At 46.4% G+C, this 16,981-nt stretch overlaps 1 protein-coding gene across 3 annotated transcripts in view; it reads left to right on the top strand.

Moving 5' to 3' along the window:
* GSTZ1 (glutathione S-transferase zeta 1) overlaps positions 1–16,981 on the top strand; it is a 92,665-nt gene that overhangs the window by 33,365 nt on the left and 42,319 nt on the right. For all 3 annotated transcript variants that reach the window (XM_069638008.1, XM_069638009.1, XM_069638006.1), the window contains exon 4: positions 3,592–3,672. In XM_069638008.1, coding sequence (XP_069494109.1) covers positions 3,592–3,672 — 81 coding nt within the window. The remainder of the gene's footprint in view (positions 1–3,591; positions 3,673–16,981) is intronic.

The following is a 16,981-nucleotide window of genomic DNA, read 5'->3' as shown; positions in this document are numbered from 1 at the left end:
CCTCGCTCTGGCTCTCTGTGGCTTCGCTCCCACCACCGATGCGTCTCTGGCAACTCGGGCCTCACTCTGCAGCTTTGCCTGGTCACGCCAGTTCCCTCCCCATAGTCCGGCACAGGCCTTCAGCTTCCTTCAGTCTTGCTTGCCGCTGCATACACTCTGTATCTAACCGGGGTTCTCGAGCACTGCGTCTGCCACGCCGCCTTCCAGGAGAGGTCTGCTCAGATCCGGCAGTCTGTAGATCTGCTTCCACAGCTGACTCCATTTTCACCATTTCACTTTAAACTTCCCGCCAGGTTGATTCATCCAAAAAGGACTAGACCGCTCATTGTCGGCTTGGGAGTTCTGCATTGCTCTTGCGTGCCTTCTCTTTGTCCCAGTACCTGCATTGTGTATGTGTGAGTCAATAAACAGAGGATGTTTTGCTCTGGTTTGACTGTTCCTCATTCCAGTACCTAACTGGTATCAATTTGGGCATGTTTTACTCGAGAAATGGGGAAGGGGCTGGCAATAGCCTATGAAGGCTTGGGCGATGTCGCACTTCTTATGAAATGGAAATGGGTGATACTGCATCTCACCCAAGGGTGCCTCACCTCCACTCCCCAATTCTCCTCCACCCATGTAGTCCTCCCTCGCATATCCACCCCCAGGGTTAGGATCCGATAGCGACAGCCTTTCCCTGGCCACCTGGGAGGAGGATATCTGGGGAAAAGAAGTGAGGACACCCTCAGAATCCTAACGGGTCCCAGACATTCACTTCTCATCAGTAATCACCTCTCTTTTATATAGTTCCAAGATGCTTTAATTATATTTTTCATATATTGGTTCAGCAATTCCTTGTCATCTGTCTTAGTATCTGCTCAATTGGTGCAGTATCCCAGCTCCCTTGTTTGGGCTTACCAGGTTCATCAACAGTATGCAGCACCCGCCATGAAGTGCCCCGGCTTTCCCAACCTTGCTCTCTGGACTCACGGGTTTCCTTCAGCTGCTTTGGCATCCTTCGCTTCTCAACGTTCTCGCTTCGGCCTGCTTGCCAGCTGGGAGAGCGTCACGTCTGCTCTCCGGTTCTCGCTTTGCCTCTTTATCTGACAGCTCCGGCACAAGCGCAGCAAACCGTCTGCTTCCAGACTTGCCCGGACGGCACCTCCAGCACCTTCTTCATGCCACACTGCAGTGTAAATGTCCCGGCACCTGTTAACCTTTTCCAACTACTAGAGCGCAGCGTTTGCTTTTCCAGGTCTAGTGATCTACATTACTCCAGTCCTGTTCCTCGTCTCAGTGTTATCAAGCAAAGGGGAATGTCAATACAGTTGGTGATTGGTCATGACTGGAGGCTCTGCACCCACACTACAGTATGCCATGCAGGAATAGGGAGGCAAGTGGCTTTTACCAGAAGCTAAAGAAACAGGGAAATGCATGCCTTGAGCTAGCGAGTCTACTCTGCCTCCCCGAGGGTTGTCTTCCCTCATTTGGTCCTCCCACACATAGCCACTTCAAGGACAGAGTCCGACAGCTTCTGTCTTTCCCTGGCCACATGAGTGGAGGTTCTCCCCAGGAAAGTAGTGACGGAATTGCCAGATTCGTCACAGGGTTTAACTGGCTCCTGTAACCCTTGTGGCTTTCCCAGCCTTGATTCTCACTATTCACCCCTCTCATCAGTGCTACCTCTTTGGGAGCTTTCGCCTCCCCATGCCACTTGACTCAGCAGATAATGCACTTCTTGTGCGAAGCTTGGGGATCGGGTCTCTCTGCCACAGTCTGGTCTCTGCATCGGTTAAAGGGCACCAGGCCCACCACCACTTTTGAGTGGCCGTGCTACCAGGCAAGACAATCGCTTTACCGTCCCCTTCTCCTTCTTGACCTAGGCTTCATTGCCGGTCAGGACGCCAACCTTCTGGCGTCTTGTGAGAGTCTTATTCGCCCCTCCATGGCGTTGTCCCGTCAGAGGCTCACCTCTGCCTAGGATTCCCTCTCCTCGCTTCCACGTTCCTTGTGGTTTTATGTATGTCATTACCAACAATGGGGTGTGTCATTCCTCTTTGACTGCGGCTTTCAGGCGGGATCGAGCATTACCTGCAGTCAAAGAAATTGAAGAAATGTCACTATTGGGGGAGTCCGTAAAAGGATCAACTGCAGTCTTTCCGATTTCAATGTAGGCGGATAATGTACTCTGGACCGGGAGCTCTTTGTTGCAATGGGAGTCCTTGTCCCGGAGAGGGCAGTCACTCCCACTGAGGTCCCACTTTCCCAGATTCCTAGGGGGGAGTCTTGCTTAGCGGGCTTAACTCCCTAGACTCAAAGTCCAGATTTGTCACACTGGCCATAAAATGGCAACTGGTATCCAATGGAATGAGTACCTGGGCATATGATGGCAGTGCCTGGCAAATGCCTAGCCATTGTCTATAAAAGAGACATGACTGTTGGCTTTTCCAGTGCTTGGTAGCTTTAGCCATTATGTGTGCTGTAAGGTATATTTGTATAGCACCATTTGGCCCGTAGGCAAGACTAATCCGAATGTATAGCAGGTTATAGGCTAGCAGGAAAATGAGAAAACTATAATTTTAAATCCATTTAATCCCATAGCCTCCCCCGCATTATTCCATACAGTCAGTTGCATACTCATGAGGCCATGACGGGGTCAGTCAATGCCGGCCATGATGGGGTCAGTCAATGCAGGCCAGATGGCTATACGCACCCTTGGAAGCAGAGGTACCTGTGGTTGCAATAGCAAGGCTGAGCGGCCACAGAGCAGCAAAGGAGAAAAGAAAGTATAGAGCCCTCATCAAGTCCAGGAGGCATGGACCCAACTGCTAATGCTTCTCTTTTACCAACATTTTTCTCCGGCTCTGCATGCATCGGACCAGTGCGATCAAGGAGCAGGTGTGTCTTGGGCCTGCTGAAGCAGCACCCTGGGAGCAAAAGTAAGAAAAACATTGCTTAATATCACGGTTTAACTGTACCCTGTGCCCAATCTTGGTTGGAGTCAGGAACAAAACAGACTGAAGGTGAAGTCGGCTCAGGCCTTAAGGGATGGGTAGCCAGGCTTGTTAATCTTATTGGTTACTACGGTGCCTGACTGCCAGGCGAACGACCTTACATTTCTAGAACTCCAATGAGGAAGATGTCCAGTGTGGGAATGACAGCTACTCCATCGAATTGTGGTGCCAATTGATGTGAGAATAAGAGAGGCTCCATTGAAGTGCATGTGGCCAGGTGATTTAGAGAGACACGGCTGAAGAGTGAGAAGCCAGTGTTGGTGGAAATCGGTACGATTCTACATGCAGCCAGCAATATGGTAACGAGTGAGACTTAATTGAGGCATGTGGGGCCACTGAGGAGAGAAATAAGAGGCTCCATTGAATGACAACTGGCTAGTGACATGAGAACAAGATTGACTCAGTTGATGTCTACGGGACCAACAATCCAACTGTGAAAGGGAACTCTAGATTTAAGTTGCAGTGCGATTCTCTCTAGTGTCTTTTCCACCTTTCTGCATGCTTAGTGTTCCAAAGCAAGGGCTGTAGTCTAAACTGGAGCAAGCTCAGCAGATTGGGTGCCTTGTACTGTTCATGTTCCTTTTACCTCTTACTTCAGCTCACTGGTGAATTCTGTGCGGTAAATCCGATGAAGCAAGTCCCCGCATTGACCATTGACGGCATCACCCTGAGCCAGTCGGTGAGTGAGCAAAGATTTCTGTGGTTTTTCATTAATCATCAACGGTGGTCACATTAACTGTTGTAATTGCTACTGTCCAGTATTTTATTTTGGTTTGCAGATGCTGAAAATGACTCGTTTTTGTCGGGCTAGGGGTTTGTCTCTGGAGTGTTTTCATTTTGATCAGGGATGCGCAGCGGGAAATGTAGACATAGATTTTAATAGACAAGAAAGAAAAAGAGAAAGAATATGCCTATTCCATAGGACAACCGGATACATAGAACAAGAATTGTAAGGACGAAGAGACATATAACCCACTAACCCCAAAGCTGACATTTCTGCATACTTAACTCACACAAAAATCCACAGAACCACCTTCTCGCACAGCAAACCACACACACACATCGCAACAACAAACAAATAAAACATAAGTCGCACCAACAGCACACAAGGACTCGCATCGATCAGATATTCACACCCAAGATCAGCACACGCGAAAAAAACGGAACTGAAGCTGCTAACAAGTGACGGTGCACAGGACAAATACCTTTTAACATTAACAGTGTTGAGTGGTCACAAGTACTGGACCCTCAAAAACAGTCTGTCGTCTGGTTTATGCATACATTGCCTATATTCAACAGGACATCCAACTACCCTCCTTGTACTATAATTACAACTCCATTTGTAATGCTTATGTCCAATGGAGAATCTGTTCCCAAACGCACTTATGATCTACACAGGCGACATTAGAAATCAAACCTTCCGTTAGGGACCTCAAGTAACTGTGGACCCCGTTTTACTTACTTCGAAGTGTGCAGAGTAATCTGAAACATTGCACAAAAAGCAACTCTGACCCAGAGAACAAGAGAGGCAGAAAAAGAAACAATCACTTGCAGGTTAATCTCCTCCCCATCCTAAACCAACATGACGAAAAACATAGCTTTAAGTACTGGGAGATTGTGAACACGGGCCCGAGACAATTAGCAATACCACATTTTGCCTTTCATCGCATGCAGAATCGGACAAAGATTGGTATACCAATGACTCCCACCAGTGATTATGATGACCAGCAACGGCTCTAGAATCAAATATACTAGCAGGGTTTAGAGGGTGGGTGTTCAGTCTAATCGTTTATTACACATTTGTGTAAAAAGAAAAAGGGCATTCCGAGAATCAAGACTCTGCTAGAAACCGTATCATAATTTCTCTGAATCACACCATGAATGCCCTAATATTTTAGACTAAGGCCTGTGCTAAGTTGGATTGTGTCTGCACCCATCCCAACCATATCCTAAAGGCTATTCACAGCAGCACAGATATCCCCCTGCCCCCAGGAATAACTGAGTAGGGGTGCACCAGAGCACCCATCCCCATCATATCCTAAAGGCTATTCACAGCAGCACAGTTACCCCCCCTCCCCCCAGGAATAACTGAGTAGGGGTGCACCAGAACGACCCAAGAACAAAAGGATTAAAAAAAGAGAAGCCACAAGCAAGACGTGAAACAGAGTGTACTAGAATAAACCACAAGCACACTAGAAAAGGACACTAGGTAACAGTCATGGGTGGTACTAGATTAAAAATTAACCCAGGAGGCAGGCCTAGAACAGATCACAAACAAAGAGATGATTGAACTAGAACACATCACCCAAAACCGAGATGTTACATTTGTGAGAAACCTGAGGGTAGCCTCACTCCTACTCCCCCCTGGATCCGCTTCTCAGGTGGCTAGGGAAAGGCCATCGCTTTTGGATCCTGACCCTGGGGGTGGAGAAGCATGGGAGGATCACCTGGGTGGAGGGTCCTTGGGTAGGGATTGGGAATGGGGCGCCGACGGGTGAGGCATGGTATTCCCTTTCCCTATTGATGACCAACCTAACCCTCCCTCGGCCTTTATGGGCTATTGTCAAACATCTCCCTTTAATTTCCCTATGACAGTACTGGGACGAGGAAGAGGCAACTGAGTAATGAGCACAAAAAACGAATTTCGCCACTCTAGTACTGGGATGAGGAAGATGCCTGCAGATTACTAACTATAGTCAGGCAAGTCCAATTGGGAGCTCACACCTGCAATCTGTCAAGTGGTTGCGGGTGTATAAGAGGAGACCAAAGGAGCAACATGGGGGCCTGTGTGGGGAAAGACCAGCAGGGGACCCCTGTCGTGAGGAGGCAACCTTGGGGGGGGGGGGTCCGGAGAGGAAGCCAGGGTGCCAGCAGATGTCGCAGAAGACCTGTGGAGCCCAGGGCGAGTTGGGCCGTTTGACTTCCACAGGTGTCGGAGACTTTGTGGTTGAGAGAGAGAGCAGCTGGAGCTGTGGACAAGGAAGAAAAATGAAAGGACAATGTCCGTATCTGTGGAAGAGAAGCTGAGCTGCCAGCATGTGCAGGGAAGCACCCAGAGTACAAGCGGGGCTCGCAGTAACCGGCCGCAAGTCGGCGTAGCAGAAGGGAAGCTGCAGAGGTGCAGAGAGGACCGCCAAAGACCGGTGAGTGCAGGGAAATGTCAGTTGAGGCCGGAGCGCTCTTAGGGGCTACGTAACAAAGTGCCAAATTAAACAAATTGAATACCCAACAGAATTAAAACTTGAAGCAAAGTTCAATCACGCATATTGAATACCCAACAGAATGAAAACATTGTGGGCAAAGCCATTAGCTGATGAAAGTTAAAAGGGAGAATGCCCATTTCAAAGAAACCTACGAAATAAGAGCGCATGTATGCAACAGCATGACAGAAAAGTGGGGAATAAATAAGACCAACAGAGAGTGAACTTTATGAATGGAAACAGTGCGGCAAGGCCAAAGACTAGCATAAGATGTGTGACACGTTATGGCAAAGTCAAGAGGCTACTAGGAGAGTGTGAACCTGCACATAATGCCAAGAGGCCGACCAGGGGAAGCCAAGTGAAGGTGAATCTGTACACAGGGGTAAATACAGAAGAACCTGTGTGGGCTGAAGAGCCTAGGGTTCCTGGTTGCGCGACCTGTGATGGGTCAGACCATGTGGTCTGACAACTGCGCCTAGACCAGAGAGCGCTAAATTGTGAAAGCCAAAGACATTGTGAAACAAACCAAGAAGGAGCACTGTGAGTGAACTGTCAATACAATTGGGCTCCCCTTTTACTTTCTCTGACTAACCTTGTGAGAGCTACACTTCCCAAAGGTAGAAAGGATATTCATATCCCGTCTACATTTTGTTAGGTAAAACCAGCACACCCCACCTTATGTGGAGTACAGGGGGGATACAATTGCACTGTAAAAATTATGTTACAGGGACAAGTTTACCCTAAATGGCTGGTGGCAGTGTACCTTTTTACTGATTAGGTGCACCTTTACAGTGGGCTGTTTCCGCAGCCCGGGGAAAAGGCACCCATGGGTGCCCATTTTACCAAAATGGCCCCTGTCTTCTTTTTTCGCCATTTTAGTGTTCCTTGTCCTTTCTTGTTCCTTCCCCTGACCTCCACGGTGGGAAAATCCTTTGTGTCAATTTTATTTCTGGCGGGAGACCTTGGTCAAGCCTGTCCAGGCTCCTGAGTGTCTGTGAAGTCAAGGTCTGTGAAGTCAGGAAGCGAGGGAAGAGTCCAAAACTCTGCAGCCCTTTATCTTCCAGCCTGCCTGCAAGAATCCAGTTCTAACTGGGAGGCTGGCTGTCCTGAAAGGACTGGCAACACCTAAAATTTGAATGTTGCACGTCTGTTTGACTGGCTGGGTTCCTGCATAAAAGCCTGACCCTGGAAGCTGACGAAGTAGTCGACCACTGGACCTGAATCCGAAGCTGAAGATGAAGGTTAAGAAAACAGCTGAGATGAGTTCCAGCGACCGCAGAGCCTGCTGTGTAACCAGAGCCTGCTACTACCCTTCCTTCCAAGCGACCTGGGGACGCCGAAAACGACGACTCGACCCTGAGCCCGGTGAGATCCACTAGACTCGAGAAGACCTGATTTTGAGCCATCCCACGTCGTGCTGCAACCTTGCAGGCTGCAATGCCCCAATACCCTGGGACCTCGAGCCATCATGCGTTGCATGGTCTTCTGAATTCCAAATCTAGCTGAAACTTTGGTGGCATTCTGCTGGACCTCCAGGGACGTGATTCCAGTCCTTGAAGTCCCCTCACCATAGTGCTGGACCAAATTAGTGATGCAAATCCAATTCTGTCTTCTTGTGGTTCCTGAAAAGGGCACCAAAACCACAGAGCCGCATCCAGCAACAAAGAAAATCTTGTCTGGAGCCTTCCCTGTTGAACCCTGCTGCAGAAACCCTTCCAGTGTCCTGCCTTCAGTCTTCATGATAAGGAATTCAGCAACCAGATTTTTGGCTGCAGATCCTGAAGTCTTCTTGCTGCAAACCCTTCTTCCATGCTAAGGTACTGTGTTGGCTGGGGTATTTACTTACCTCAAGCCTTTGTGATTTCTGTAAAGCTTTGGGGTGTTTCTTGTGACTGCGAGTCATCTCATTAAGTTCACCCAGGCCCACTGCTGGAATCCTCTTAGGGTGTCTTCTCAGAAGTCCCTGGACCCTAACTAACTCTTAAATGAAATACTTACTTGTTTGAACAGTCCTCCACAGGAACACTGTCTTTTTCTGCAACTGAACCCTAGCCCACCCTGCCTACAGCTTGCACCTAGACCACCAGGGTCCGTCTTCTGCTTCTGAGTGAACTCAAGCAATAGACTAGGGAAGGACTGGATAAGTAAAGGATTATGTCTTGAAAAGTATAACACGTGTTTGAAAAGTACTTACTTGTAAAAGAGTTAGTTGCTATCTGAAATTCTGAGAGTGAACAGTTACAAAAGTTCTTACTTACCTTGAATGCGTGTTGCACTATTCTGAAAAGTAGATATAAAGTTATTGTACTGACCTGTGAAGTGGTTGTGCCTCTTCCCCAAAAGTAATGCTGTTGGCTTCACTTTACTATTCCTGTTAGGATATAAATGTATGAGTGCCTCAATTGGGTCTTGCTTCCCCCGACTTGTTGTTAGCCTGTATAGAATAAGTCTGCCTTAGGTTATACTTACCTTTAAGTTGCTGATAACTCCTTTAAAAAATATATAGGTTTTACTTACCTTGAGGTAGCTGTGTGTCATCTAGAGTTCTTGCTTACCACAGTCTGTGTTCCACTGATCTGAAAAGCAACTGTTATAGTATATTACAACATTGGGTTTTACCTGCCTAGAATAGCTGTGAACTACAACATTGGGTTTTACCTGCCTAGAATAGCTGTGCACAGGTATTACCCAAATTGTTCGTTTACAATTGTTCGAATGAACAATTGACCGAATTTAAAGGGTCACAATTGACCTTTTCACAATTGACATATATATATATATATATCTGTTTGGTAATATATATTTATATATATATATATAGGGGTTTTGGCGTTAGGTGGGGAGTTTCCCCCCACATATATGTTACAATTGACCTTCACAATTCGGTCAATTGTGAAAAGGTCAATTGTAATTCGAGCAATTGTCAAACGAACAATTCGTATACATCCGTGCACCATTCTTAAAAAGTATTCTTTAGGTGTACCTGACCTTGGTCTTCCTGGTGGTATCCTAAATTAGTGTAAAGAGTTATTTCTTATCTTAGTCTGTTTTCCAACGGTCCTACTCACCTAGTTTAACTAGTTCACCTAGCCTAAATAATAGTTATAGGTATATACTGTTCCTTGAATCTGTGTTCCAATAGTTAGTAAACCAACCCTGTTGCCAGGATACTTTTCTATGTGATTTCGTAACTGAGTGTCACTGCTTAACTGACAGGGTCTACTACCCTTTAATTACTGTAAGTAATCTAAAGGTTACTTGTGGTTTTACTCCCCATGAATAGGTGTAGTTGTCATGATCTCTGCTTCCAAAAGATCAGGACTTGCCCGACTCCCTTGGAAGCAGACCCATAACCCCGGTTCCGAGTGCCAGCCAGTCCCAATTGGGACCTTTTGGACCCTGTCCTGGCGCCAGTGGCACCAGGCTCATAAAGATGCCCAGTCCCAGCGCTGGTAGCGCCGGGCTCATAATGCTTGGGTGGACTTACCTGCAGCAGACCATGCTGCTTACCTACCTGCCAGTTGAGCCCCTGATCCTCTTCTGTTTGGGACTACTTTTCCTGTTGGGTGGGGCAGGAGCCACTCCCTAGGTTCAGAACATTGGAACTCTTCTGGAAAGCAGGAACTCTTTTCTTACCTAGGCGAGGCTGTCGAAGGAGACACCTAAGCACTACAGGAGGCTATTTAAACCACACCCGATGGATGAATCTTGCTTTGCGTTATTCTGCATTCTCTGCAGCAGAACGCTCATTGTGTCTTCTGCTTCTGATCCTGGGCCTAAGGAAACAAAGGCTTACCATCCTGGAATCCAGCCTTCAGCAGCACCTGTAAAGACAAAGAAAGAACAGGTTAGCATTACGGTCTTCAGTGGCAGCGCATCTCTTACCTGGTCCATCGGCTGTCACCAACGCCTCGCGCTGCATTCCGGCATCTGAAAGACAAAGGCTTACCTACTCTTCGCATGCTCCGGAGGTCTTCGCACTGCATTCCGGCATCTGAAAGACAAAAGCTTACCAGCTCTTCGCACGCTCCGGAGGCCTTCGGCGCTGCATCCCGCATCTGAAAGACAAAAGAAGGTGCGTTTAAAGACATTGGGCAACTTTATTACTCACGTGCCATTACTCCTTCCCACGCCGAATCCAGTGGGTATTCCAGCACCCTTCAGCTTCTCTAAAGCTCCGAACTTGTACCTGCAAGATAAAAGGGACAGTTAGTGCGCATTGTGAAGCAGGCTACAAGCGCTTACTTACGTGCTTCCAGGCGCTTCTATTCCTCATGCGGGTTCGATCCTCAACTCTCATCAGCCCGCCATCCGCCATCGCCGGAACCCTGCAAAACAAGAGATATCATTACAAAAGACTTTTAAGACATTTGAAGTGCCCAGAACTTACAGTTCGTGCAGTTAACGACGGACAGCAGTCCTCTGAGGTCAAGAGGCCTGCACCCTTATCCAGTGAAGGAACTGGTTACGGCACCCTGCCCGAGGCAGATGGAGAGCTCGGCGTTCACTTACCTAAGGTGAGGGCGTTAACCTTTGGGGTTCTACAGGAGAAGAGAAAGGGAAGAGGAGAGAGGCACCCAATAACCCCAGTTCATTAATCCCATATTTTCTATCTGCAGACATCTTACTCTTCGAGTCAGACATACAGTGCACAGAGGTCCAGCCCAAAGAGTCAACCGTGTGTTACACATCACCTTTGAAGATACGGCATTCACCCAGTCAAGACCGGCGCCTCTGCGGGAATCAGGTGAGCGTTACAGTAGTCTATACCAAATGTGTATGGTAAGGTCTGACTTCCCTAGAATTACTGTTAGGCTCGCACGAAGTAAGCTGGAAGTAAGTTGCTGTTGGGCTGGAAACGCTTCCCAGGACTTTGTTTGGACTCTTTCTGCCAGCGCCTTTGCAATCTGGGACATGTAAGGAGGAGAGGAAGTGCGGGCTGCCTCTAGCAGCGCAACATTTGCTGGACTTTTTGCTCGCCTGGACTTCATTAACTATCTTGGTTACAGGGAGCTTTTTATTTTTGTTTTTTTTTAATGTCCTCACCTGCTTTCTTCACTGGTAGTGTGTGGTTTGGCCTTTGCTCTTGTGGGTTGGGCTCTACTCTGTGGGTTGGACTTCGGAACAAAGTGAAGGAACTGTGCTGCCGGGGTTCTAACAAGGCCTTCCTTTGTTTTTGTTACTCTAGATCCTGTGCGCACTCTGGCCACGCCCCAGGCTCCCTGCTTCCCGCGTTCTGCTTACTAAAGCAGGGGGTTTCGCGCACAAAGTAAGCTGGAAGTAAGGTGCTGTTGGGCTGTTAGGCTGAGAGGGTGAGTGGGAGTGGAGGTAGTGAGCTCTGATAAAATTATTCATGAGTCGGTTTGGGTAGCCCATTTACCTATTGAACTACAGTTAATTCATTAAGGCAATTGCACCTCTTGTTTGCTCTTTGTTTTCTTTTTTCCCTTTTCGCCATTTAGAGTACTCCCGCTAGGTTGGGGGTGCCAGGTTGGTAGACCTGAAAGAAATACTGCTTGGACCCCTGTGTCTGAGAAGAATGGCAACTGTGTTGAGGAACGGAAAAATATGCCACGCATCTACCAGTCTAGCCAAGACTCCCGGTGATGCTCTTATTGTGGATCCCCAACTCCCCAGTTCCAACAGAGGGAGTGAGGTGCAAGCATTCAGGGAATATCCAAAAAGTAAACGTTCTTCTCCAAAGTATTGTGGATGAAGGAGAAAGGATTTGGGATGTGAACACTGATAAATATAAAAATAAAAAAAACAGAAATTAAACAGGAGGTGGAGCTCTCATACATGCACTCACAGATACACACAAAGATGGGGGGCCAGTTGTCGGGGGAGGAAGACATCTTGTTTACGCCGGCCGGCCTATCATTTGACTCTCGGGTCCCTATACAGTCTAGCTTCCTGAGTATAAGAGAGCCACGAAACCAACAGGTCACTGAGGAGGCAAATAGTGAGGTAAATGACATAAATCTAGATGTCTCTATGATGTCCCAAACAGTGAAGATGGAACTGCGTAAGCGTATTAGACTTTCTCGTGGCCCATCGACGCCGGTAAATGCTGCACGGAATGGAATAGACAATGTACATCTTTTCAACACTCTGCCTCGAATAGGGACTTTAACACCACATAGAGTTCTAAGCTAATGCGACATTTCCTCTTCCATCGGCCTCACTCTTCTCTGATGCAAAAAGAAGTTGGGGAGGTGATGTGAAAAGTGATTTGGCTGACCAGGAGGGGCAGATGATGTCCGAGTTACAGGACAGTATTGCTCTCCCCTTGCACATCATTCACCCTCCGATTCCGGTGGTCTCTCTTACGAGCTCCCCTATTCCTGAAAATAACGATCATTTTGAGGAATCACTTCTGGTGATTTCCAGGATACTAAATCTCCTGGACAAGGGGCATGAGTTTACCCACTGGGAAGTGAGAGACCTCAAACGGATCGTTTTGGACTCTCAATCGAAACTCAATAGAGTGGAAGGCTTTCTAATGGGCAAGTCAGAAGGCAAGGATTCCCAGGAGAATAAGGCACCAGCTCCACTCTATCTGAAATGCAAATCCCAAGGATCTCAAACTATGGAAGCTGGAAGTGAGGTTCCTAGTTTTTCTGCTGCCTTATCTTCCCAAAATAGTTTGAATAGGAGTGAAGATCTAATCGGAAACAGTGGTCTGAAATTAGAAGCAGAAGGGGAAAAGAGGATTCTTGAGCTCTCTTTGAAAATTACCAATTTGGAACATGATATATCAACTTTGGTTGGGAACACCACCCCAATAACAACTTTGGGGGCGGTGATGCTGGCCAGAGAAAAGGAAACCTGCATTCATGAGCCCCTTGATAGCCCACCCGCTGTAACTGACATTATAGAAAATGGCATAAGTGCAGTGGGACCTGGAACTAATACTACAAGTCAGGAGGATGAGCAAAGCTCGGGTGGTGAGGGCTATTCACTCTTTAGACGACAAAAAACGCTTGGCTTTGAAAGCAAAAAAGAGGCTGCTAAAGAAAAGTTTGAAGCCTAATAAGATAGAAAGGAGGATAAAGGAATCTAAGGTTTTATCAAATGAAGTGGCCCTGTCAGATCTAATACAATTTAATGAGGAAAGCAGGATGGCTTTGCAGCTTCACAATATTAATGTTGCTATCCCTCCATCTGGGTCAACCTTGGTAAACAAAAAAATAAAAAACTCTAAAAAAAACAAAAAATACAAATAAAAAGCAGGCGGGTCCCTTGATGTCTGCCGGTGGCAGGGTAGGTGTAGGGACCGAAAATGGTACACTATCTACACATATGATGGGGGGAAGGGGGGAGAATAAGGAAGTGAAGCAACTCCAATTATCAAACTTCTATAGGGTACTAGAGAAATCGACCTCTAGACAAATAATGCCACGGGATGTATCAAAGCAGATAGTGGAAGCCCCTATGACATTTGCTGTATCTAACAGATTAGGCTTCCCCTCACAACCTCATGATGCAAACCATGCTCCCCTCTCCACAGGGGTACTAAATCTCCTAGATCCTGTTAGAATAGAGGGGAAAATGCAATCAAAACCAGGAGAGACCACTAATGAGGACGATGTGGCTGAGGAATCAGCATCTTCGTTAAACCTATCACACCAGCCTTCTGATGAAATTGATCAAAACAAATTGGATCTGTCAAAAACGATCAAATAATTCATACTGGTTATATTGCCAGATCTAGCCCGGCTCAGAAACCTGGAGCCCTCGGATAGCCACCGTGAAACAAATGGAAATCCTTCAAGGGAGCAAAATGAGGGCTCGAGTAATGTTAATATGCTGGGAGGGGGGACGCAAAGACAGAATATATGTGTAGGCCAGTTGGGCCTCGGGGATAAATCTGAAAGGGAACCGGAGACTATCTCCACCCAGCCCATTCACTCCTGAGTACCTATCCAAATGAAGGAACCTCTGGAATGTGGGGGGACCGGATACCATATGAACCTACAATGCGCACTCATATTAAGGACAGCGATTTACGCAACATAATGTGGCGGAAAATATCTTATCCCGATTATCCGAGTATTTTACTCTATAATCTGTGTGACATTAGAGGTCCATCCTCCCTTCATAGACCACGTGTTCTGTCGCTGATTAATGAGGTTCCTCGACTGAGGTTGATTTCCTCGGCAGATATCTGTTTGGTGGATTTTATTCAACCTACGCATCTGGATCATGTGTGAATTGTTCCGAACTCTCAAAAGATCTTTGATCTGATTCTACAGGAGAGTGAGCAATTCAACAGGATGGGGTATGATATACTCATCAACAGTAATGAGTGGGAAAACAGAAGGGATTCTCTGCACCAGAAGCCTAATCCTAATCCAGCAAGGGAGGAAGTGCATCAACCCAAGGAAGCTAGCCTGCTAACTAAGGGGGGATGATCAGGAATGGAGATGGCTTGCTCTATCCTTAAGAGAGTCCATCTCACAAATTCAAAATATGCATCAAAAGCTTTAGTCGCCCAAAAAACAATCCATTACTGGTGACCTTTATCGTGGAATTCCAGGGGACACTCGAATTTGTTGGCCTCTAAGACACCATGTACCAAATTTAAATCTTTGGACCTGATATGCATTCAGGAATCAAGGTTTACTGTCCCCCTACAACTAGACGGTTTTGAATGAAGACACCTTAAAGCCGTGACGGGGCCCCGGGGAAGGCCTGCAGAAGGCCTCCTTATCACTGTGAAAGTAGCAGTTGGTACGCAAATTCTGGAATCTATTTCAATTTCAGGTGGGGTTGTGGCTGTTGTATTGGAATATGTGAACATTCACCACTCGCGTTTCATCCTTGTGTTGAACATTTATTGGAATCCCCAAAAATTGTTGGGCAATGTTATTATGTCCTTAAACAACTGCCTATCGACCATGTTGCTTAAATACAGGGGATTAAATATAGTAGTAGGGGACCTCAATTCGGAAATTAAATATGGAGAAGGGATGAATAAAAAGATGGGCTCCACCGTGGTAAGATCCATGGGGAACTCTGGGACCTTGAGAGGGCACCCTTTGCAGTCACAAGTAAAACAACTCATGGGCAGATTTGGCGAAAGCTTTTTGATTCTTGGGGTCTGACCCACATGAACGTTCTTTTTAATTTCTCTGTAAATGAGTTTACATGGTCGAACGGGATTTATAAATCAAATATTGATCACATATTTATGTCAAATGGTATCTCGGCCTCGTGTTGAATTTTCGGTGAATTATTTGAATATGAGCGACCACAGTTTCCTTGAGTGAAACTGGTATGGAATATAGGCATATCCAACCAGGGTGCCATTCAGATGACCTCGACCGTCTCCTGTGGTGGCAATCGAATTATAATGCATGAAGGAAACCTAAGCAAATTTAATGCCGTTTTTGTACATGAAAACAACTGTATGCCTTTGTCTATTAAATCGCTCCTTTTTTTGGTGCCTCACTTCTCGGAGTATGTTAACGGTATAATGGAAAGGTCTGTGAAATGCACCAATTATAGGATCCCTAGACACGTGCATGCTTATGACCCAATGGTAAGGGCAAAAAAAAAATCGAACAAATCGCAGTATCCGAGCAATTATGAAATCTAACTTAGAGCAGACAAATAAAACAAAGCAAATTCATTCAATCAAACAAGCAAAAAAAATTGGTTAAAGAACCATAAGATGGCCATTCTGGAAAAAGACAACATCACTATGTTGGAAGCCCTAAGAGACGTATCTGGTTGAGAGTTTTGGTCTCTAATAAATGCTATGGACAACCCCCAGGTGATGGTACAATCAGTTAGTGTAAAGGAGGATGTTTGGGTAAACTATTTTTCCTCCTTATACAAGGGGAAATTTGAGATGACAAATGTATTGGTGGCACTTAAAAAGGGGCCCTGGAAATGTAACTTTAACACAGCATGCATTGAAAACCAGATTAAAGGAGCTAATAACTCAAGGGCCGCGGCCCGAATATGCTTAGTAACACTACATTAAAAAGAAACCCCGAACATTGGGCTAAAGCGCTTTACATCCTATTCTCTGACATCCTACTGACCTGCTCTATCCCGTGTTCCTGAAGGATATCCTATGTCGTCCCAATTTACAAAAAAGGGGATAGAAAGTGTCCGCACAATTATCGTCCGATTTCCATCATGGATGCGGATTCTAAGATATTTGCGGGTCTGGTATTGCGGAGAATAGTGGATTGGGCTGAAACCAATAAGATTCTTTCCACTCAACAGTTTGGCTTCCGAAAGGGCATGGGCACGGAAATAGGAGGATTAATCTTTTGTCTACTTCTTGAAAAGGCCTGTAGGAAAACAGCAAGTCCTATCTATCTTGCGTCGATTGATCTCTCCCTTGCCTTTGATAAGGTGGATAGGGTGAGACTGTGGACAAAGTTGGCATCAATGGGTATACCATCAGGACTTCTGGCTATTCCCATCTCCATGAGGAATCAGCCATTCAGATCTGACTAAACATGTCTGGTGCTCTTTCCCCAACTAATTCAAACAGGCAATGGTCTAAGACAAGGGTGCTTATTTGCACCTACACTCTTCAACCTTTACATTTCAGATGTGGATGGCCCATTGACAACCTTCACTCTGATCGCACCCAAGATAGAGGGGATAAAAATATGTTAGTCTGCCTATGCAGATGATCTTCTCTTGGTCGATAGTTCTCCGATCGGTCTGCAGCGGAAATTGGTGGCCTTATCCGTATATGTAGAGGAAAACGCCCTAGTCATAAATGAAAAGAAATCGGTGGTAATCGGTCTGACAAATGGAAAG

This window comes from Ambystoma mexicanum, chromosome 14 (genome assembly GCF_040938575.1).
Source record: "Ambystoma mexicanum isolate Mex_15411 chromosome 14, UKY_AmexF1_1, whole genome shotgun sequence".
Taxonomy (NCBI): Eukaryota; Metazoa; Chordata; class Amphibia; order Caudata; family Ambystomatidae; genus Ambystoma; species Ambystoma mexicanum.
The sequence above is the reverse complement of the archived record's forward strand: the minus strand, read 5'-3'. Positions and strand labels throughout refer to the sequence as shown.